Source organism: Propithecus coquereli, unplaced genomic scaffold (genome assembly GCF_000956105.1).
Source record: "Propithecus coquereli isolate 6110/MARCELLA unplaced genomic scaffold, Pcoq_1.0 Scaffold285, whole genome shotgun sequence".
NCBI lineage: Eukaryota > Metazoa > Chordata > Mammalia > Primates > Indriidae > Propithecus > Propithecus coquereli.
In genome coordinates, this window is record NW_012148452.1 from 509,424 (window position 1) to 532,847 (window position 23,424).

Sequence of the window (23,424 nt, forward strand, 5' to 3'; positions counted from 1 at the left end):
TTGCAGATGAAATAAAGCAAAGTCTTGGGATGGTCGGAGAGGGAAGAAGAAAACCAGAGGAATCTAAGGACGGGAGCAGTCAGCAACTTCCTGCTGAAGTCAGCTTTCCTTTATAGCATCTGGGTTGCCCAAAAGGGACCACGTTGTTATACCTAAGCTGCCATGATCGTGGGAGGACAGACATGTACTTTTTCAATCTTGGGCAGAGATTCTTAAGACTGGATTTGAGGACCTGCTTCTCTAGAGCAATGGTTCTCAAAATCTCTGGATAAGAATCCAACCTTATCCCAGAACCACTGCATTGGAATATCCAGGAGAAGGACCTGAGAATCCATTAGCTGAGTGAGCATTCCAGGTGATTCTTCTCATTAGGGAAGTCTGGGAATGATGTTGCAGACCAGAGGTTGTTTATAATGACCTGGAGGTTCTTTCTGACTACACAAATCTCACACCCACTCTCCCATGCTACACCCAGAACATTCTGACCTAAGGGTCTTCAGAATCCCCAGTTAGGAGCCACTGCTTCTGGTGGGACTGTGTCACGAATCCCTCAGATGTGTGGGGTTGGAAATGCTAACCCACTGACCTAAAGGGAGTTTCTGAGCAGCTGAGTATTCAGGAATCCAGTGGAAGTTCTGCACTTAGATAATTGGTCCAAGTCTACTTCTCTGAAAGCATTTGGACTGGAACCCCTCACTGCCCCCTGCTGTAGACAGTCTGGTTGCCCACTCCATTTTGTATAATAATGAACCTGAATGTAATCCAGCATTTTTTAAAAACCACCATATGTTTAAAAGCTGACTATTAAAGACTTGTGGAAGAGGTACCATATGTAGACAAAGAAGACATTTTTGGGTTATTGCCATGGAAGAGAGCTGGTTCTACTTGTTTATATATTTAAGACCTAGTGCTGCTCAAAGTCCCCAGCAGTGAAATTCATGAAGTATGCCTAATACATCTATTCTCAGGAGTAATTTTATAAATAAGGCCTTTGTCTGTACCAAAGGTATTAGGCATGGAAGTGGTTCAGAGGGCCTGTGCCCCTTGTGTGAAATTGCAAATTTGTGAAATTCAAACATTGTCACTTATTAATGAATAGTCAAGATAAATAGTCTTTCCTAAACAATTGGCTTGGAACATTGTCTTTTCAGGGAAAATGGAAACATAAATTGTACTTATTTAAGTATTGCAGGCTGGGCGCGATGGCTTAAGCCTATAATCCCAGCACTTTGGGAGGCCAAGCAGGAGGATCACTTGATCCCAGTTTGAGACCAACAAAAAATTTAAAAATTAGCCAGGTGTGGTGGCCCATGCCTGTAGTCTTAGCTACTTGGGAGGCTGAGGCAGGAGGATCAGTTGAGCCCAGAAATATTCAGTCTTTAAAAAGGAGGAGATCCTATCATTCGCCACAACTTGGAATTATTTTAGAAGGAAAGATTTAGGGACGGTGCTGCCGGAAGGTTGGAGGGTGACTGAGGAATGCCTTATGAGCTCCCTTTGAGATCCGTGAGACATACTTCAGATCAAAATATAGTGAAGGTGTGTTCTTTCTTCCATTCATTCAATAAACATTTATTGGGTACCCATGTGGCAAAATCTGTGCTGGGGGCTTTCTTGTGCCTTGAGGGTGGGCAGGGGCAGGGGGTGTGGGATGGCAGTGCTAGGAGAGGGGATGGTTCATCCACTACCACCCCTTTGGGGTCTTGAGAACAGGAAAGCCACTTCTTACCTCAGAGGATTATAGAGCTCGGAGACAGGCCTCTTCCGAGGCCTCTAGGGAGGCCTGGAAAGGACTAATGACTTGCCCAGGGAAGTTCTGATGAATTTGCAAGGTAATTGAGTTATTTGGTAATTCCACAACAAACACTGCTTTTACTTATTTACTTTTTTTTTTTCTTTTTTTGCAGTCTGAGGGGTATGAGAAAGCTATTCGAGTAGCTTTCCAACCCTAAAGGCATCTCTAAAAAAATGAAACACAGTGAGAAATTAATTCCTTCGTTCAGCTGTTACCCCTAATTCAAGGTTACATGACAGGTCCATGTCTGTCTGACATAGTAACATGAGGTCTCCAGGCCCCTCCTAGGAGCCCCTTGATTCCTTGGCCTTTTTCCCCCTCCTTATGGACTTCTTATGGGTGAATCCATCTTCCTCTAATCCATTATGTACCTTAGGTCCGAAGATGAAACGATAGGTTTCTGTGCACACACACACTCTGGGCTGACTCTATAAATCTCCTTTCCTGAGTATAGCAGAAACAAAATATGTTGCTTCCTCCTCATGGGAGGAATTGGCATTTCTTACACAAGGAAGGGGTAAGAGGAGGCCCCACTGGCCCTTTTGAACTTGCTTCTCAGCTAGGGAAATGAATAACATCCTGGCTGGCCTCAGTGGAGCAGAAGTGGAGGGGAAGGACGGGGAATCCTGGCCCCAAGCTCTAGCCATGGCCTAGGAATCTCTTTACCCATTGGTGCCAAACTTGGCACACAATGAGACCAATGGGTTGGGGGGAAATTATAACCAGATTAACACAGTTATTTGGGCATTTTTCACACTTACTAATGAAGTGGGCTTTTTACAAGGCCTAAGCAGAGCCTCCTCTTCGGGCAAGCATAGATTCCCCACCCCTCTCCTCTAGGCAGTAAGGCCTGCAAGGGGAAAGGGCAGAGGCGACCCCAAGCCTTGCCCTGCCCCTCTGCAGCTGTGCGGAGAAGGCCTAGTGCCTCCGCAGGCCTGCGTGGCTCCTGGGCTGCTTGCTGGAGGCAGGAATTTCTCTCGTTTGCCCTAATGAAGTGTTAACCCCAGTCCCTGGAACTTGTGTTAGCACTTAACAGGAGGCTGGAACTGAGGGGAGAGGCCAAGGGACTGGCAGTTTGAGGACTGAACTCATGGGGTGGGGAGGGAGAGGGAAGGAAAGGGAAACGCTGGTTGAATGTCAGCTGGGTAAACAAGCCAGGTGTAATGGACCCTAGACTGATGCGCAAGACCAAGGTTCTGTCTGCTCCTGCTCTGTCAGGGGTGGGCCAAGTCACATCCCTTCCCTGGGCCTCAATTTCCTTGTGTTTAAGAGTAGATGGAACCAGATATACTCTAAGGGACCAACAGCTAAAAAATGCCTTGGGGGACAGCACAGGAGGAGACAGTGTACCATAAGCAGTGATTCTCAACTTTAATGTCACACAAATCCCCTGGCGACTTGTAGGGGTAGGGCCCATTAATAAAATGCAGATTCTGGTGGAGGCCTTTCTGCACTGCTTCCAGGTGCCGCGGGGGCTGGTGGGCAGACCATACTTTGCGTAGCACAAGGTGGGCTTCCCTGGTCCAGCTCTGCCCCTCACAGAACTTCCCTGCACTGTGCGCTCACTGCGAAATGGGTTACTAGTAACCGTTGCCTTGTCCTCCTCCCTAGGGGTGCTGCGAGGATTAAGGGAGCAAACGCCTGTGAAAGCACCTTGTAAAGGGTAAAGCAGTGTGCAGTGTAAGGGATTATTGTCATTGTTCAGATTTCTACGCCTCATTGCTCACCCTGTGTGTTCCTGCAGCTTCTCAACTTTTCCCTACATCCTCCTGGTTTCCATGCCTGGGCTGCTGAGTCAGTGTGACCAGCCAAGGTTGAGCAAATACTGTGACATGTCAAGGCAGGAAATGACAGTTCCCAGGCACCCCACTGTTTCAGGTGTGGCCCCAGCCCTGAACATACCTTGTGTGATCAATTCCAGTGATATCAAGCTGAGCCCTACCCCGCCCCCATAGGCTGCAAGACCAGGCAGTGAGGCTGAAGGTCAGGGACAGGTCAAGTTTTCAGCCAGGTCGACACCAGTCCACACCATGGTTCCACTCCTGCGCCCACCCCAGACAGCCCCGATACTTCTGTAGTGTGTTGGTTTGTTCGCTAAGACCTTCACAGATGCTTCCACAACTACCCTCTAAGACGAGAAGCTAAGGTGACTGAGGCAAGTCATTTAACCGCCCCGAACCGCATTGTCCTCATCTATAAAATGGAGTTGACAGCCTCTGTCCTGCCTGTGTAAAAATTACTACAATCCCACCGTCAACACAAAATAACTACGTGGACGTATGTGAGGCATTCATGAGAGAGCTCCTGTTCCAGGGGACTCTAATCGCTGCCCTTAGGTGAGGAACGTCTGTGCCTTCCCACTTGTGCTCAGACCGTCCCGCATCATGGAATGTCCTCTACCTGCCTCAAGGCCTGGCAGAAACCATGCCCAGCCACGCCAGAGTGAGGCCTCTGTTGTTCAGACAGCGCTGCTTCTCATCTTGCTCTTCTTAGGCTGAGTCTTTGCTGAACAGCGTCAGTGTGAGCCTGGGTCCCTGTAATGTACCGTACCCCAGGTCAGAATGCAGGCCAGGCCCAGCTCTTCACCTCAAGGCCCCTGCAGCTGAAGGTCTGGTGCAGGTTGTCCCTTGCAGCGAGAGCTCGTGGGTTTAGGTGGCTGAGGGAGGTGGAAGGCTGACCGCATAGTACAAATGGAAGCGTCGTTGCCCACGCTGATAGCACCATTTTAAAGCCCACGTAGTTAGGCGACTGCCAAAATAACAAAGCCAAAAATTGTTCAGGCTTCAAACCAGGCTCCTCCCATACCAGCAGGCACATGAGAACCCTCCCCTTCGCCACAGGTGGACTCTTCCCTTCCGCTCCCCAGGCCACTACCTCAGGGGCTTAGAGGAGCAAACAGCACCCTGGCTCTAAATAGGAGCCAATTTGCCCCCATCCCTGCCCGGCCTGTGAAATCCCTGAGGCCAGCAGGGCCCAGGCCTGCCAAGCTGGGCCTCCAGACACCTCAGCCAGCTGGGAAGCAAAAAGGTCTCGCTCTGAGGAAATGCAGATCCTCAGAGAGGAGAGTAAAAGGTCAAAAATAATCCAAAAGGACAAGCCACTCATGTCTGTGTGTATATTGGGTTTCACATCTGAAATCCAGTTGTGATAAATCTGATGGTTTTTGGAACATCTTCTTTGATTAATAAAAACAGAAAACTTCTTGGCCCCAAGTTTCAGACTTCAAAGTTCTCCTCAGTTGAAAGCATCACATTTGACTTATTTGTGGAGCACAGAAATCACAGGATTTTGCTTGGGTTGCTTACCCCACCCCCTGCTGCCCAACTGCAAGAACCACTTTAAAATTCTGGAATAAGAAGGCTGAGCTGAAAACCCCCTTACTGGTACTGCAGCCCTATTTTCAAAATCAAAATTCAGATGGGTGTTAGTGGGGAAAGTACCGGCTTTGGAGCCACATGAACCCAGAATCAGAATCCTGACATTACCCTTGATATTGTCATCTTGAGCAAAAATTTTACTTCTCTCTGCCTCAGTTTCTTAATCTGTAAAATGGAGATAATAGCATCAACCTCCTGGAGTTAGTGGGATGATTTAAATGAAGTAGTGTATATAAAGTGGCTAGCTATGCCTGGTGCAAAATAGACACTCCACAGATGTTAGTTTTCTTACCTGATATCTGATCTGACCACAGACCTAATTGTTTGGAGTCAGGACTGTCCTAGAAAACCCAGTTTGTATGCTTGCTGTCTTGAGAGATACAGTTCCATGAAGTTTTTCCATTCAAGGAGTTGTTAGGTTTCCGAGGATACAGTTTGTCTTGCAGTGTATTCTGAGCCTTGCCTGTAACACAATGCTGTGTGTCCATTTTCTCTCCACCCGCAGAAGCAGGCCAAAGCATCCTGAAGGAAATGTTTTCATTGCAGTCTAGCTATAAAATGATTCTTCTCTTCCCACTTGGAGGAGTAGAAATCATGATTCTGCCAGGTTTAAAGTAAAGGCGTAAATGGTCTCTGGAATCTAGTCTAGGAAATGCCAGTGTCAACCTGACTTGGAAAGCTCTCTTGTTCCCTGAAGTACCTCCAGGTCTCGTCTGAGTACGGAGCTTGTCGAAATTCTTCTCACTGGGACCTGCAGTGATGACTGATCTCTTGGGCTCACAGGCAAAGGGCAGGAGCCCTGCTCAGTGACCTCATGATGTGTGAAGGGCTCAGACGTTCCTTGACAATCATGAAAAGATATCTCCTAGGAAACTGTGTCCTGTTTATCCAAAGGATAGTCAGGGGAGGAGGGGACAAGGGTGACAGATAAAGGGACTTGATTTTAAAATTGACTTCCTCCGGAGTTGTTGTTCTGGCTGTTTCGATCTGATATATGAAATTTGTACAGAGGTGGAATTGTTTCTGCCATTTTCCACACACGAGTTGGTGCACATTCCTGACATGAATTAAAAAGAAATATGTCGTATGTACACAGGGATGAGTCAACATTGCATGCAGCCAGCCACGGCCACTGGGAGAAGCGTCAAACATGGGCCGTGGAGCTGCAGGCCCACCTGCCCCCAGCTGAGTCAAGACCGAGCAGAGGACTTGACAGGGAGGCCACTCGGTGAGGTCAGGCCGTCCCTCACGCGCTTCCTATGGGCCTGCTATCCAGGTCCCTGCGCGAGTGCTTCTCCTAGGAAGCATGTTTTCCTCCCTTAACTTTTCCTTTTTTTTCTTACTTTGTTAGTCTTATTTTTTTACTGATTACAAAAACTGTAGGAAACATATGGAAAGGTATAAAGTAGGAGTCCCCTATAACCCAGCTACCAAGAGGCAACCATGGTTAACATTGTGTCATGAATCTTTTAGAGTGTTTTTCCATGCTGCTTTTATACTGTTCTGTAATACTAACTATATACTTCTGTCTTGTTTTTTTATTTAACATTGTATCTTAAAGAATTTCCCATTATAAACAGCATTTTTCATGACTACCTAATATTCTACTGCAAGAATGAAGTATAATTTACTTAACGAATGCCTTATTGTGAGGCCGTGTTAATGTGGCCGTGAGCATCGTACGCATGAAGGTGCGTTGCTTCCTAGATTATTTACTTGGGCTAGATTTCTGGACGTGGCATCCTTGGGTAAGTAGTTGGGCATGTTTTTAACTCTTAATACATACTGCCAAATTGCCCTTCAGATAGCTCATACCAATGTATTCCCACCAGCAACAGTCTACCTCATTCCATCCTTACCCATGTTGAGTATGATTCTGTTTGTTTATTAAAGAATTTAGGGAGCTGAAAAGTCCTATCCCCACCCTCAGATGTAGGGAGATCACTGGGTTGTATGAGGGACCTAACCTTCATGAGAGCTAAGAGGTCACTTCCCCTACTCTCCTGTGCCCCCTGCAGGCATCCTCAGAGAATTGGGGTGCACTTACCCACCTATCTGTTTTGACACCCCCATCCAAGGCCCTTGCTATGTAATTGACACATAACCAATACCCTTAATGATGGCGTTGCCCAGACCAGGACTGATGTGCCCATTCCCCACCCCAGTGTGCTCCTCTGGCTGCTTGTCCTCTGACCCAGGTTTCCTCAGTCACTCTCTTCGCCTTTCATAGAATCCCACTGCCCCTAAGAAGAGCTGCTCACAGAGCCCTGGGGTAATCCTCTATGTTTGAATGGCCCTGTGCAGTTTTACAAGGCACTTATCAAAAAACAAAATTGTAACAAATTTAGTTATAGATCTAATTGGTTTTTATTTGTGATTCATGAATCCAGGCAGCCTCCATTCCAAAATAAAATGAGAGCCCCCACTGGGCAATAGCGGAACAGTGGGTTTTATAACATGAGAACAAGGAAATAGAACAATAGGGGGGAAAAAGTTGGTTAACATCAGGTTACTTTTGTTGTAAAAGTTAAAGTGAGGGTCAAGGGGGCTTCCTTGTTACACTGACTCAGGTAGACCAGAATCTCCTGGTTTTCAGGAAAACCTGGTCTGTTGGGGGATCTGTCTGCTTCCTTAAGGTTTCAGTTTGATTTTGTGGCATTTAGCGTGAGTGACTCCATTTTGGTTTGCTCTGATCTGTCAGGGCCTAGTACAGGAGCTCAGTTCAAAACCATGGCCTCACATATAAGAATAAAATCTATTGGCTGTCGGGCAGAGGGGAGGGGGGAGGAGGGAGGAGGGGACGGGTATATGCATACACAAAGAGTGCAATGCGCACCATCCGAGGGATGGACACACTTGAAACTCGGACTTGGGGGTGGAGGGGGGGCAAGGGCAACATACATAACCTAAACATCTGTACCCCCATAATATGCTGAAATAAAAAAATTAATTAATTAATTTAAAAAAAAGAAAATCATGGTCTCCCATAACTTTTGTTTAATATGCTCTTTCATATACCATCTGATCTGATGCTCACGACAGCCCTGGATGGCAAATATCATTTTCCCTGTTTTATAGGTGTATTATTCTCCTAGGGCTGCTGTCACAAGTTACCATGAACTTGGTGACTTAAAACAACAAATTTATTCTCTCATATTTTTAGAGGCCAGCAGTTCAAAATCAGGGCATCAACAGGGTCGTGCTATCCTTCCTTGCCTCTTCCAACTTCTAGTGGCTCCTGGCATCCCTTGCCCTGTCTCTGTCTTCACGTGGCCTTCTTCCCTCTTTTTTCTAGTTTAAGGACACTAGTCAGTGGATTTAGGACCCATCCTAAATTTGAGATCCGTAGTTACATCCGTAAAGACCCTAGTTCCAAATAAGGCCACATTCTGAGGCTCCAGTTGAACATATCTCTTTTTGGGGGTGGTGGGGGGATGACCACTCAACCCACTGCAGTAGGTAAGAAAACCAAGGTCCAAAGAGGGGGAATGACTTTCCCAAAGTCATACAGTGAGAAGGTACCAGGAGTTGGCATTTGAACCCAGGTTTTCTGCTTACTGTGTGCCTCTAATTAGGTAAGAACAAAACTCTTATGATACGACCGCTGATTATGTTATCAGCTTTACAGAAAATGAAATTGGTAGCGTTTACCCTATGATACCTCAAACATCAGTTTACCATTACTCTGTTAGTGTATTATTGTTAATTACATTGAAACTATTGGTGCCTTTAACAGGAGTCATTCATTTATTTTCCATGTGGTTAAGTGGGGAAATCAAGACCCGGAGGGGATTGGTGACTTGCCCAGAGGAACCAGAAAAGTTAATGGGTAAATTCCACTTATAACCTAGATGTCGTGATTTGTAATCTATATTCTAACCTTTAAAGTACGCATTATGTTCGTATATTATAATTATGAAAGTGGTCTCATTGTCAAAATTAGCTGAGGCATTTCTTTGCTGTGCTGGTGCCACTCCTCTTAGCTCAGTTCACTTCCAAACATGAGTAGTAAATCTTTTCAAAATAGCCTAAATGCCCCAAACCCAAACCTCACAGCCAAATGGATGCATAGGGGACAAAGATGGTCCACTGAGTGTCACAAGTCTGATGAGCATTAGATAATGTGAGTCATAAAAGATTGCTGGAGTCCAGACCCCTTTGCTCTGTACCATGTCTGTCTGTGGATGTGGGATCATGGCTATCTTGGGAACAAACCTAAATGACTGAGAGAGACACAGAGGGTCCTCATATCCTCTCACCCTACCTGCCTTCCCACAGAGAACCAACCTGTTGGTCATGACATGGTGCAGACTGACACAATAAAATATACCTGTGGACACAGCTGGTGGTCAAGCTATTGGTCAGGGTTCTCCAGAGAAACACAACCAATAGGAGATAGAGAGAGAGGTGTATAGATATGAGGTTTATTATGGGAATTGGCTCACGTGATTTTGGAGATCAAGAAGTTCCACAGTCTGCCGCTGCAAGCTGGAGAACTAGGAAGGCTGGTGGCGTAGCTCAGGCTGGGTCTGAAGACCTGTTCTCCAAGGGAGCCGATGCCGTAAGTCCTGGTGAAAGCCAAAGGCCTGAGAACCAGGGGCACCCGTGTCCAAGGGAAGGAGAAGATGGATGTCCCAGCTCAGAGAGAATGAATTTCCCCTTCCTCCACCTTTTTTATCTGTTCAGGTTCTCAATGGAATGATGCCCTCCCATATTGGTAAGCGTGGATCTTCTTTACTCAGTCTACTATTTCAATGCTAATCTCTTCCCAGAAACACCCTCACAGACACACCCAGAAATGTTTTACCTGCTAGCTGGGCATCTCTTAGCCCAGTCAAGTTGACATGTCAAATTGACCATCACACCAGGTAAAGGTAATGTCCTCAGCCTGTGCTTATATGAATCAACCTATAGTGTGGAGAAAGGAGTGTGCCCCGCAGCAGCAGTCTGAAGCTCAGTTTGGTGAGCACTTCGGTGAGCTAGGCAAGGAGGCTCTGCAATGGCTGCCTTCATCATGCCTGGGATCATTTCTTAGTTATTTCAGACATCATTATTGTGACGCACTCTCATCCAGAAGGGCTTATGTCTTGAAAAGCATTCTTTAATGCAGGTTTTGTTTTCGATATCTGGTCTCCCTGGTGGCTAGAAATCTGATCAACAGGCTCTCAGCAAAATCCAAACCCTGTTCTGAATCTAACTGATGCAGAGCAGAGGCTGTGCCACAGTCTCTTAAATAGTGAGGGTGTGATTAGACACTATCAGCTGAGAGTAGCTTCCTACCTGCCCCACTCCACCTCCACCCAGGGTGGCCTTACCCCTGGAACAGTGGTACACAAAGGCAGGGCACGTGTCCCCGAGCCTCTCTGGGAGCTTCCAGCTTACCAGCTGTCACAGCATGCCTTTAATGGGTTTGCGAAACCCAAGAACCTGATCCATTTCTCCTCTGAGAAGAGAGTATAACACAGGGTGCCAAGCTAGGAAGCAGGATTTGGGAAGCTCGCCTGTATGAGACCAGCTCTCTGTGCCATCCCAGGCAGATTGTTTTGTTTTCCAGTTTCCAGAATCTCCATATAAATAAGTGCATAAAAAGCAGCAGAGTAAAATTGTGACATTGTTTTCTGCTCATTTATCATCCTCTTCCTTCCTCTTTTTAAATTTTAACTCCATTTTCTGCCTACCCTGGGCCCAGATGTTCAGACTTTTGGTACCCCACCCAAAGGGTGTCGACTCCAAAGTGACTGTCAGATTTCTCAGATGGTCACAATAAACGAACCTGTTTTGAGCAAGCACGATGTGCAAAGTCCTATGCTTATTTCCATTACGAAGGAATTCGTGCCCTCAGGAGCTTCTAAACTAGGTGGAAAAACAGATCAGGAGAACAATGTAAGTAAGGCAGTATGGAAATAAGACCATAGGAATGATCTAATTCACCTGGGGTCCACGGGCGGGCTTCAGAGCCATCCATAAACACCCCGAAATTGCTTGCATAATTGTGTGTGCACAAGCACACATTCTTTTGGTAAGTGAGTAGCTTTCATCAACTTCACCCAGGAAGGTAAAGAACCTTTTATACCGTCAGAGTTTGTGTAAGGGCATTCATTATATCTGGGTAGTCGCTCAAGGTTTCGTTGAGCAGTAAGACTTGTCCTCATTCTTGGAAAAGGTATTCAGAGAGTAGCAGGGTAGGAGGCAGCCCTGAAGAAAAGGGTTCCCTGGAGGCATCGTGGAAAGACTATTAACATTTAGAGCCAGTTGCCTCATGTCTCTCAAACTCAGTACGATGTAAATCTGTAAAATTGTGATAATTGCTGCTTCCCAGAGTTCTGTAAAGGACCATGAGCTCATTTTTTATTTATTTATTTTGGGCTCACTCTGTACCTGAGTACAGTGCTTGACTCATATCATGGCGGGCACTAATCAATATTTGATGAATGTGTGAGTTAACTGAAATGATAAATGTGAGAGGGCTTTGTAAATAGCAGAGCATTGCTCTAGCAAAAGATCTTTGTTGCTAAGCATGTATATTTTGTGCTTTGCAAACAGCCTGCACTAAGTGAGCATCTTCTCCCTCCTGGAAACTGACCCTTTCTCCCGTAATGGGACTCAAAGGGCCAGCTCATCTGATGGAGTGTCTCTGGGCTGGCCAGATGAATGATAGTGGTGCCGTCAACACCGACAAGATGTGCAGTTTCCTAAGAGCCCAGAGGTGACCTCACCCTCCAAGGGCTTGGCCTCTTCACCCCAGCGCCTGCTGAAACACACACCTGCAGCCCTGCTCTCACGCCAGGACCAGGAGACTCCAGGAGCTCCTTTGCTGTTCTCAGCAAAGAGGCTGCCAGGAGTGGAAGGGGAGGACAGAAAGCGGGTATCACAGCGCCTCTGCTGGGACTCTTAGCAGGATAAGCAGGACCACTGATTGTATCCTCTCTGTGACTTTTCAAAACAGTGGAAATGATCACGTGCTTCTTTGCTGAACACTTTTGGTATCTCCCACCTCCTACCCATGACTTCCTTCCCATGCACACACTAGGAGAGAACAGACCTATCAGTTTTTTTCTTCCTGTGAGCTGTCGAGTAGACAAGGTGACTCGTCGTCATTACCATGACACCCCAAGGAACTTGGGCTTGTTGGGAGTGGAAAGGATTTTTAAAAGGCGTTGGTTGAAGGTGACACAGGAGTTCTCAAAACAAGTTAGGAAAGTGAGTGATTTCTACATATAATGGTTATCCCACTGTAGAGGCTGCTAAGGGAAGCAGTGTGTGAGCTAAGAATTAGGAGCCCTTCTGCCAGATCTGTCACTCAGAGGCTTTGAACATGTCACTTAACCTTTCTCAGCTTCCAGTTCCTCCTCCATTAATTGGGGTAGTACCTGTGTACTACCTCTCAGGATCATTGTCATAGTCAAAATATACGCCAGGCACAGTGGCTCGTGCCTGTAATCCCAGCTACTTGAGAGGCTGAGGTAGAAGGATCCCTTGAGCCCAGGAGTTCAAGGCTATAGTGAGCTATGATGGTGCCACTGCACTCCAGCCTGAGTGACAGAGCAAGACCCTGTCTCTAAAAAAAAAATAAAGTCTCAAGTGGTAGAAAGGTATACATATTTGTTATTAACACATACATGACCATACCTGTTATGTACAGAACATTCATTATACGTCAGGCACTTTTACATATATCTAATGCAATCCTCACAACAGCCCTGTGTGGTTGTGTTGTTTTCGCATTTTCATGGATGAGGAATCAGAGACTCATGCCCAGAGTCATACAGCTAATACGTGTTAGAGTCCACGTTTAAGTCCAGGTCTATTTCCACTCTCCACTGCAACATTAGCTCATGATTCTTTTCTCCTGTATACTTTACTTTGTCCCTTAAAATATTATACACTCCTCTGGCCTTTACCATTGTTAAGGACTGGGCCCACCCTCTTACCTGAACCCTTCTTGCTTTAACATTTTTTGGATTTTTTTGGTTTCCTTCCTGATTTGGCTTCTGATATTCCCCTTGGCCCTGCTGTCAGCTCCCACACCCTGACCTCTAAACACACTATGCACAAACACCAACTGAGCGCCTTTCTAGAGGCAGGCACTCTGCTCTTGTGAAGTGAGAAAGCAAATGGTCATTCCCCTCCCAGTTTTCCAGGTTCTGAAATGTCTCTGTCCGTGAGAAAGCTGAATGTATGGGGAAGGGGAGGGCCCACGTTTTCTTGTCATCCCCTCTTCTGAAATCATTAAGCATGTGTGTCCCAGGCAGGCTGTTCAGAAAAACAATGATACTGTAGCTCTTGATCTTGTCAAATAAGACTGGGAAGCACTAGAGGGAAGCACAGACTCCTGGCGGGACCTCGCTCAATCTCTTCACTCCTGTGAGACAGGGCAAAGAGTTATTAGTTGCACTTCAGAGATGGAAAAAGGAGATAGAGGGACTTGCCTAGCATCACCCAGGGAGTAGACCGTAGAATCGAAAGCTCAGTTTGTGTCAGCAGCCCCAGCTGGTCACTGGGAGTTGTTGCCAGTGTTGACTGAGTGTTGGCTCTGGGCTTGGCACTGCTAGTGCGTGACCCTAGCACAGTTCAGGCCCTGGGAGGATCAGGTGACGCTCAGCACCCCACCCCCAGTTCCCAGCACCTAGCTCCCTAGACCTACATCCTGAGCCTACATGATGGAGAGAGAAGGTGTTATAGGGCAACCCCCAATTCCTGAGTCCCACCTGACGAGCTGATCCCAAGCAACCCCCTCCCAAGGTAGGCTTCGTTTTGGACAGACGCATTTATAGATGCTGCCCGTTCTCCCAGTGCCAGGAATCCACCCTACAATTAGGTAAGAGATAAATCAAAGCCAAACTTGGCTGATGAAATTTGGGAGCCAGTGGTGACCCTTGCCACACATATAAATCTCAGCAGGCTGGCCAAGGGCCTTTGTCTGGACAGGAGAGTTCAGGATTATCTGGCCCTCTTTGCTGATGTATGGAGTCACCGGCTGTCAGAGTGTTTACTAACGGTTATCACCTCGATGCTTTGGCCATTATCAGAGGCAGGGCCACCTGCCGGGGCTGGGGCTCGCACCCTCTCTATTACCACCTGTCATTGGCAGGGAGTGTGTCTGACACTGCCCAGGCCCGACCGCCTAGGGAAGATAGTTTCTGACGGCTGATCAAAGAAGAGAAGCAAGGCCTGATAAAGAGTGTGTGTTTCGTGTACTTTTAACTCTGGGAAGCGTTGGCATTTGCATTTTTTCCCCATCTTCTTGGTGCTGGCAGGAACCAAGCCCAGTAAATGCAGTGGATTCAGTTACCTAATCGCTGGGGAAATGGTATGTGCTTAAAGCAACAGAGCATGACTATAATCTCCTTCCAAAAGAGAGTGGATGAAATAAGCTTTCACAGAAGACTTGCTGTATAACAAAGTAGAATAATTTAAATTTGGACTTTGAAGTGATCTTGCATGTAAAATCTAATCTTGGCATTCAGCAGAACACCATGTACTTTTTGGAATTGGGGAGTAGCTTTAGCTTAAGGAGAGATTCTTGCTGAAGATGCTATCACCCAACTCTATTGCTGGTATCCGCAAAATAGTGCCCTGGTTGTGCACATGTCCTTGGGCAGCCGGGAGACTGCTGTGGGGTAGAACAGGTTTTAGACAGAGGCATCAGGAGATCTGAGTTCTTGGACCAAGTCAGCCATAAACTTGCTGTTTAATCTTGGGCCATAACTTCTCTGAGCTTCAACTGTAAAGTAACGAGGTTAGGTATAGGTTATGGAATATAATGGTTTAGAAACTTTTAAAAAAAAAATTAGGCTATGTAACTCCTTCTTTAAATGAAATTTTGTGTGGAATCCCATTATATCAGAGGAAAGTAGAAATGTTTTGGTTGAATTTGGAAAGGGGGTTCCCTTCCCTTGTCCCAGTCTTTGAAGCAGTCCCTGAGGGCCAGAGGAACCCTGTAGCTCCTCAGAAACAATTTTAAAACCACTAGCCTAATGTCATGGAAGTCATTCTCTGGAGATCTACACTCTGATCCACTGGTAAGAGCTGTTTTATTCTGTGCGACACATCCTACTTCATGGTGTTCGTCCATCCTGTAGAAGGGCTAAAATGGACCCTGAGCACGGAGGGAGTTAATGGTGGGTAGACATAAAGAGAACTGTTCTCTGAAGGCAGAGGCTCAATGCCAGATGTTCCATGTGTGCCACAGGTACCTTTGACCGCAGCGTGACCCTGCTAGAGGTGTGCGGCAGCTGGCCTGAGGGCTTCGGGCTGCGGCACATGTCGTCCATGGAGCACACCGAGGAGGGCCTCCGGGAGCGGCTTGCTGACGCCATGGCCGAGTCCCCGAGCCGGGACGTCGTGGGATCTGGAACAGGTAAAGATATCTTCAGACTTACAGCCTGACTGGGTTACGCCGGGCACCTGTTGGTGTAGAGCCTTTTAGGCAGGAAGAGGGTATGTGTTTGTTTTTACCGTTTGTTCTGTAGTTAGCACTCTGATTGCTGTCCATTGCCTCTGATGTTGGGAGACCCTGTGTAAAGGGGGTTCCCAGTGGAACTGCCCCTCCTGCATGGAATAACACACACAGAAATGCCATGATAAGCACAATTGCGTCAGAAGCTCCCAGAAGGACACTTTACTCCCTTGGGGAAGGGAGTCCCCAGGTTTCCCAGCAGTGCCTGGGCACTGAGTCCTGAGGCAGCGCACCTCCTTCAGTCATGCTCGAGGCTTCATAGGTTGGCAGGTACCAGCGCGGCCTGCCAGCCAACCTGGGCGGGAACCAGCACGGAGCAGGCCAGGCTGGTTTCGGCCCCGGCAGCTTTTCCTCATGCCGTCTCTTCACTGTACTCTTGCCTCTGAGTCCAGCAACTGGGGTCTGGGTGGCTTCCTGCATCCATCGAGCAATCAGAAGACATCCTGAGATGATGAGTGAGCCCTGCCACAGGCGAGCGTGTGTGTCCACACGCACACACACAAGCATGCATCCAGCAAAGACCACAGTCCTCCCGTGTCCGTACATACAGCCTGCCTCTCCTTTCTTCCAAAGCACCCCTTCGTTCTAGATATCTGTGCTGTTACCGACTCCTCCAGCCCTGCTTTCCTGTCTGACACAGACTGCCCCAGCAGGCCTCTCTCCAGCTTTCTGAGGGCAGTAGGAACTTTCTGTTGGGTCGAGCAGACCGTTGCCGGAGGCCTTCCCTCTCTCGCTTGCCTGAGTCCTCTCGAGGCTGTTATTCTTTGCTGCGGACTGCTGCGTCCCTGCTCCACATGCCTACCGGAGAAGAGATCCCAGTGAGGAGAAGCAAAACCCTGGGGCAGGTTCTAATCAGGACCAGCAAGATTTAGAGTCAGAGCATTTGGGGCAGAGCTTGAAAGGCCTGACATTATCACACTCTTCCTGCCTCGTGGCTCCTCTAGGTCTCCGATGTTTGGGATTGGCAGTTAGGAGTTTCCCTCTCTTCTGCCCCAACCCCTGCCAGTGTCTCTGTCCCTACACTGAGGGCACAGCGACATATCATCTCCACAGCCCTAGCTGTGCCGCCTGCCCACAGTGCTTGTGTGATAACCACACGTGAACAGGATGGAACGGATGGGTGCAAGAGAGGCAGAGAAGGAGTTTGGCTAGAGGTGGAGAAGTGCCTTACGGGCCACAGGAGACACGCACCTCTGAGGACCAGCCCCTTGTCCACCCCCTGCTTCCCTGGAAAGAGAGGAGATGAGAAGCTGCTACAGGCCATGTCCCACACCAGCGTGTACACACGGCACAGACGCATCACACCGCTACTCCACCCTCGTCATGAAACCCCCGACTCAGGAATAACATGTCCTCATGCTGTGTTCTCCCACCTGGACCCAGAGATGAGGAGCAGCTCTGCCATTTACTGGGGCCGGACCCACGTTTCCTTGGAAGCTGGCCTTGGGGAGGGAAGCTTCCCCCTTCCGAACCTTGCCCATGGCACAGCCTTCACCCTGCATCTCCAGGGCCCCGGCCAGCCTCAGCTCACACAAACCAGAGCCTGGTGTCATTAGACTCACTCCCCAGGAGCTTCCCTCTTCCGAGGGCTAGAGGAGCTCCTGGATCAGCTCTCCTCTCCAGCCGCCTTCTCCAGAGCCCCTTGGAGCACCTCCGCATCGTCCGACAAGCAGAGTTGAAGGTGCATCAGTCAGAGTCGTGGAACTTCAGCCTGGCGTAGACAGTAACCTGAGCAAAACTGGCAGCGATTCATCTGCCAGACAGCTGAGGGATTCAGGAGAGTCTTTGTGGCCTTAAGCAGGTTCATGAAATTAAAAAGTATCAAAAAAAAAAGGAAAGAGGAAATTAAAACTGCATGACCCACAGGTCAGAAAATAGGAGACTCCCTTTTTTTAGTGGAGGGATTTTATTTTCCCCAAACTGTCACCAAAAGGGATTCAATTAGTTTTCTTAGACCTTATTAGGTGTATGTTTAACTTTTTTTTAAAAAGTCTACCTCCGTTTTAAAGGCTAGTAAATAAAGAAGATATAGTGGAGTTAACACATTTCCTTTTCTGTTTTTGGGAATCAGTTTTCACATTTTCCAACTAGAGGTAAAGTATCAGCCTTGTGTAGCCCAGGGCCTTGAAAGGCAGCCAAGTACACCCATGCCAAGGTCAGCCTCCTACCCACAGGTAGCCAGGGAAATACAGTGCAACTAGGGTGAGAATTTCCAACAAATCACCTTTGCCTGTGGCAACTTCTCAGTCCCTCTCTTTCTTCCCACAACCTACTTCTCTAGCTGTCTCATAGGACAAACAGGTGACATCAAGTGTTTGCCTCTGTTAGGTACTCTGATGCACCAGAGATAAGTCAATTCCTTTAATGCCTTCCAGCAGCCACCTCATGCGATAGCGCAATCAGGACTGATGGCCACTTTATCGAAGTACGAACAAAGCTCAGAAGCCAACTCAAAACTTGCTCTCATTACCCTAACACTGAAGCCCATTGTATAGCATGCCTCACTAATATATAGGTTTAGCTAGTGGTGTTTGTAGATGTTTAGCAACCAGCTCTCCAAAGGGAAGAAGGAAAGCCCTGATTTGTGGATTTCTGTAACGTAAAAACTCCTATTATGGCCAATTTCAACCTGTCACGATACTGTCAGTCAATTAGCAGAAGTCCTGAAGATGGAACAGTCTGCTAGCTCCAGTACCTGGCTGGTGAGCTATACCCTGGGGCAAATCAGCTCCCCCCAAGATAAAACCAAACCTTTTAAAACCTTACTATTCCAAGTGGTCTGGGGGTGTGGGAAGATAGCCATTGGTCAAAGAATATAAAGTTTCAGTTAGACAAGAGGAATAAGTTCAAGAGATCTGTCATACAACATGGGGACTATAGTTAATAACAATGTATTATATTCTTGAAAATCACTAAGAGTAGATTTTAAGTCTTCTTAACACAAAAAAGTGGTAAGTATGTGAGGTAATACATGTTAATTAGCTCAATTTAGCCGTCTCACAAGGTATACATATTTCAAAACATCATGCTGTACATGATAAATACATGCAATTTTTATCTATCAATTAAAAAGTAAATCATTTTTAAAGAAGAGTGGTCTTGAGAGCAGTGGCAGCTTCATTACCTAGGTGCTGATTAGAAATGCAGAGTCTCAGGCCCCACCCAGCCCCACTCAAGCAGGGTCTGCGTTTTCACAAGAGCCCTATGCGTGTGAAAGTTTGACAAGGTCTACCTCGAGTCATACTCACCCTGCAGGGCAGGTGTTAATTCTGTCCTCTGTGTTGGCCGCTCACCAGTCTAATTAGATCACTTACGTGATTTGTAAGTCCAGCTCTAAAATAACCGGCTGAATTGCTTTCCTGCCAATATCCTTATGCCCCTTGCCTCTGTGACCCTTCCATTGTCCATTCAGCTAAACTCTAATTCACGGTCAGTCCAACCCTGCTCTCACACCTGGGTTGCCGAAAGGAAATCCCAAGTTGTTCGGACTGTGCCTCTACAAATGTATGGTCTCTCCTCTCCACCGAGCTCCGCTCGGTATTTCCCTAGTGTCCCCTTCTCCCGTTCTCAGTTTGCACTCATCTGTTGCAGCAGAAACCAGCACCTAGGGCAGTGTCTGACACATAGTAGGTGCGCAGTAACCAAACGAAGTCTTCTACGTTCAGCCCCGGTGTCGGCGGTTTTGCTGCAGCCCCTCCTTGCCACTATGGCTTCTGGCCTGTATCCATTCTCTTAAAGATTCCCCAGATCTCTGGTCCTCTAGGAATTTGAGTTTATTTTTTATATTTTTTCCTATTGTTGCTGTTTATTTAGTATGGTGCCTGTGATCACTCTATCCTCTTGAAATCAGTCCCTTTCCGTCTTCATGGATGCTATTCCAGACTTCCTGTTCTCCTCACATCTCCTTCCCCACCGTCTCATCTGTCACTCTCAGCGAGAAAATTTGGGGCATCATTCAAGAAATCTCTTGACTTCCTGCTACCCACATGCTGAACATCCCTGCATCGACTTTCCCCTCTCCTCCTGTCACAGAGGAGAGCAGTCCCTGCCACCAGCCTGCCCCGCCACAACTGTTCTTCCCAGACTGGACGTTTGGGTTACCTCAAACGGCCCTGTAGCCACTCCCTGCGTTGCTGAAGTACTGTTCCTGTGCTCCTGTTTCCCCACACTCCTGGTTTTTCTTCCGCCTCTGGCTACTCCTCAGTCCTTTCTCTGGGCTTCCTCTGCCTCCTTCAGTGCATTTCCCAAGGCCCTGTCTTAGCCCTCATCTGTTTTCCTCGGTACATGGCAACCTCTGCTACTGTGGCTTCAATTACCATCCACAAATTGATGATTTCCAAGAAACTTCCAAGTTGGCTTTCTCTCCTTATCTCCAGAACCATCTACCCAGTTACCTACTGACATATCCACATGTCCAAAAACTGAACTCCTCTCCCTCACCGCTTTCCTCCTCCTGGGTTCACCCCGTCCAATGTGTACAAAGCCCTTCGTGACCAGCCGGTGCCCTCTCTCCAGACTCATCTCTTGCTGCCCTGGGTGAGCTCCCGGCAAGCTGAACTCCCCAGAGGGTCCCTCTGCACGCCAGGCTCTGCGCATACTTTTCCTTTTGCCTGGAATGCTGTCTTCCAAAGCCCCCTCCTCTCTCTGCTGCCCCCTCAAAATAACTTGACTAATTCCTGCTTAGCAGACATTCCTTTCAATATTGCCTTTTCTAGAAAAATAGAGTTTTTAAAATAAACAAAACATTGACTTACTCCAACTGTTTTGTGTCTAGGTAAAGATATAACTTCATACAAAAAAAAGATTTTTTTTAATAAACACCTGGGTACACATTAAGTACGTTTTCTTTTTAGACTTTAACTCTTTCAGACACTATTTAGCTAAACCTTATCTTTCCTTTTTGTGTTCTTTCCCATCTGGTGTCAAAAGCCCAGGCCTTTATGCGTAGGTCCTGGTCCCTGTTTAAAGTATTACTGACACATCTTTTTTTCGGGAAGCCTCCTTTCACTGCTTTTGACTCTTAAGAGCTCGCTGAGTCAGCTCTAAGGTCCACAGGGACTGTCTCTTCCCATGGCTGTTGCTTTCTGCAGCCCTGGGCTCACTGTTTGATTCTGCTTTTCAAACACAGTAGCTGTTTGGTAGGAATGAAGCTTCATCTTTGTCTGTCTACTGGCTCTTTAACAGTCTCTGTTCTAGTATTGAAGCAATTATTCTGGGGGATCACTCTGTGGGCTCAATCTTTGCCTCTTACCTTCCCTCATATATGTATTTTAATTCCTGACCTAGTTCACCCAAACATACAACCCTTCATAGAACAATATAATAATAGGCAATGCATTCTAGTACTTTATTTCATTTTTTAAAAATGCAGTTGTGGCCCACTAAACTGATTTCATAATACATTGGTGAATTGCAATCTACAGTTTAAAAACCAGCACTCTAGCTTATTCTGCTAAATCATCTGAGTTTTTCCTGTTTATATATTAATTACTCAGCAGAAAAGACTTTAAAATTATTTTCAACTAAAGCTCTTCCAGAGATTTCTGTCAGAAGCTACTTTTATTTATTGAAAAGGCTGTGCCTTTCTTTTTCTTTCATAGTAGAAAAGTATATTTTGAACATTAGGCACAGTTTTTAAAAGGTCATAGGAAGGTTTTAGCAAGTTAATTAACAAATATCTGTTGATTGCCCTATGTTTTGCAAAAGATGACCTAAAAGCACTATTTATGTGTGTGCATGTGTGTGTGTATGTGTGCTAATAACATCTTTCAGTTTAGGACTGTAGAAATTAAGCTCTCAATAAACGTGAGCTATTATTAATATTACCAGTGTTGATCAGATATATACCCTATACCAAATAACTCTGTGTTGGAACGCCATCCTACCGCTAGAATTAGCTCTTCCAGTGGGCCTTGGAACACCTGCTTGTCCCAGCACCGAGGGCTGGGAACTAAGGCTGCATTTCCAGTAGGGGCCATATTAGCACTCTCCCATCACAGGGTGCCAGATGATCAGGTGACAATAATTGCAGCCACCAGCACATTGAATTAATTCTGTTATCTTTTAGACATCCAGACTCTGTGGTCAACCCCATATTGAAAGCAGATAATTGAATTATCAGAGTTCACTGTAAAAACTAGTTGAGCACATTGGACTTTGCAGCCATGTCAGAAGGTGTGGCAGTTGTTACAATTTTCTGCATCAGATAGATAAAAAACCTGCAACTCAGAGAAGAGAACTTTACCCAGTCCAGCCCCATGGGTAGACACATGCATCCTGGTAACCTGATTTCTTGCAAGGTCGTGGAAACAGGAACTGGCAGTGTCACCCCAGAAAGCTGGAAAAGTGACACTCACATATGTGTTGTGTGGCCTGTCAAGTCCCTGTCCCAACCCTGAGATTTTCTGACTCCAGGTGAGCCTCGTCTGTGGGTCCTGGGTTAGCCACCCTGTTCTATGCTAAGCAAACCCCCAGGTCTCACAGCCTGAAGATACAGCTTTCACAGGCCAGTGTGCAGGCTTTTAGCCCCACAGGTCACATTCCTTCCACATACAGCAACCAGGCTGCTTTGTTCTTTCCATTGAATCTTCTCTTCTTCTCTTCCTACAGCCTCTCTGTGAGTAAAAATGGCTCACACCAGACACCCTGGGTCTTCTGAGAATGAGAATATCCTTTCCAGGATGCTCAATGTGGCAACCCAGGAGACTTCAGTCTCTTATTTTAGTCTCTTATTTTTCCCCAAGTCTTACCTCTCCAACTTCCCAGGTTCCATGCCCCTTCTCAAGACAGGTGAGGGTGGTTCATCTAACTGTACGTTCTCACTTCTGTAAGGCATAGCTCTGGCTTGGTCTGGCTCTCTTGCCTAAGACTTTGGGCTTCTCTGGTTAATATCCCTCATCACCTACTGCTCCTAAAATTGCCCCTCTCCCTACAACGCCACGTTCCTCAGCAAACACTGTCATCCAAGCAACTTAGCCAGGCACCTAAGGCCTTTCCTCTGCTTCACCTAATTGGATCTTGATTTTTCCTCCTTCTACTGCATTTATAAAAATGCTTTGGCCAGGTACAGTGGGTCACGCCTGTAATGCTAGCACTTTGGGAGGCCGACGTGAGAGGATCACTTGAGGACAGGAGTTTGAGGTTGTAGTGAGCTATGATGACACCTCTGCACTCCAGCCTGGGTGACAGAACGAGACCCTGTCTCAAAAAAAAAAAAATGCTTTTAGTGTCTTCTCTCAGTGATCTCCTCAGTGGCCCAATATGCTCTTTCTGTGTCTGCAGCAGGCAAGCTCTCCGCAGGCATCTGCTGTAATAGTTTCTTCCACAGTAGGTCAGAGAAAAATAAGTAAGGCGTGGTTCCTACCCTCAAAGAAATTAGATCCCCGAGGAGGCAAGGGTGCTGAACTGTGGGTCTGTTCCTTTCTGGCTCCAATCCTCAGATTCCTACAGGGCTGGACCAAGCAGAGGTCAGGATAGTTCCCCTGCCCACAGGGCGTGGTCTTTCCAGGATGCGAAGATAAAACTAACTGCCGAGAGTGGGAGAAGATAGTAAGCCCCTAAAGGCACAGGGCCACCCTGTGGAGTCCTGTCCCATGGGCAGGTCACAAGCGTCCCTGCTCAGGGTGGGAGGGAGCAGCTGCTGCCAGTGAGACTGTGGGATAGTGGGTGGCTATGGCAGGGGTGGCATTGTTGGTGTTGCTATTTGTGTCACAGTCCAGTGTCAGATTGCCTATTCCTAGCTATTTTCCACTGGGAAGAAAGGCCAAATGGGAGAGTCCTTTCAGTTCCCAGCA

The 23,424-nt window shown here is 47.0% G+C and overlaps 1 protein-coding gene across 3 annotated transcripts in view; it reads left to right on the plus strand.

Moving 5' to 3' along the window:
* The window catches only part of BCAS3 (breast carcinoma amplified sequence 3), a 507,686-nt gene that overhangs the window by 468,623 nt on the left and 15,639 nt on the right, over nt 1-23,424 (plus strand). For all 3 annotated transcript variants that reach the window (XM_012648451.1, XM_012648453.1, XM_012648452.1), the window contains one exon: nt 15,365-15,532. In XM_012648451.1, coding sequence (XP_012503905.1) covers nt 15,365-15,532 — 168 coding nt within the window. The remainder of the gene's footprint in view (nt 1-15,364; nt 15,533-23,424) is intronic.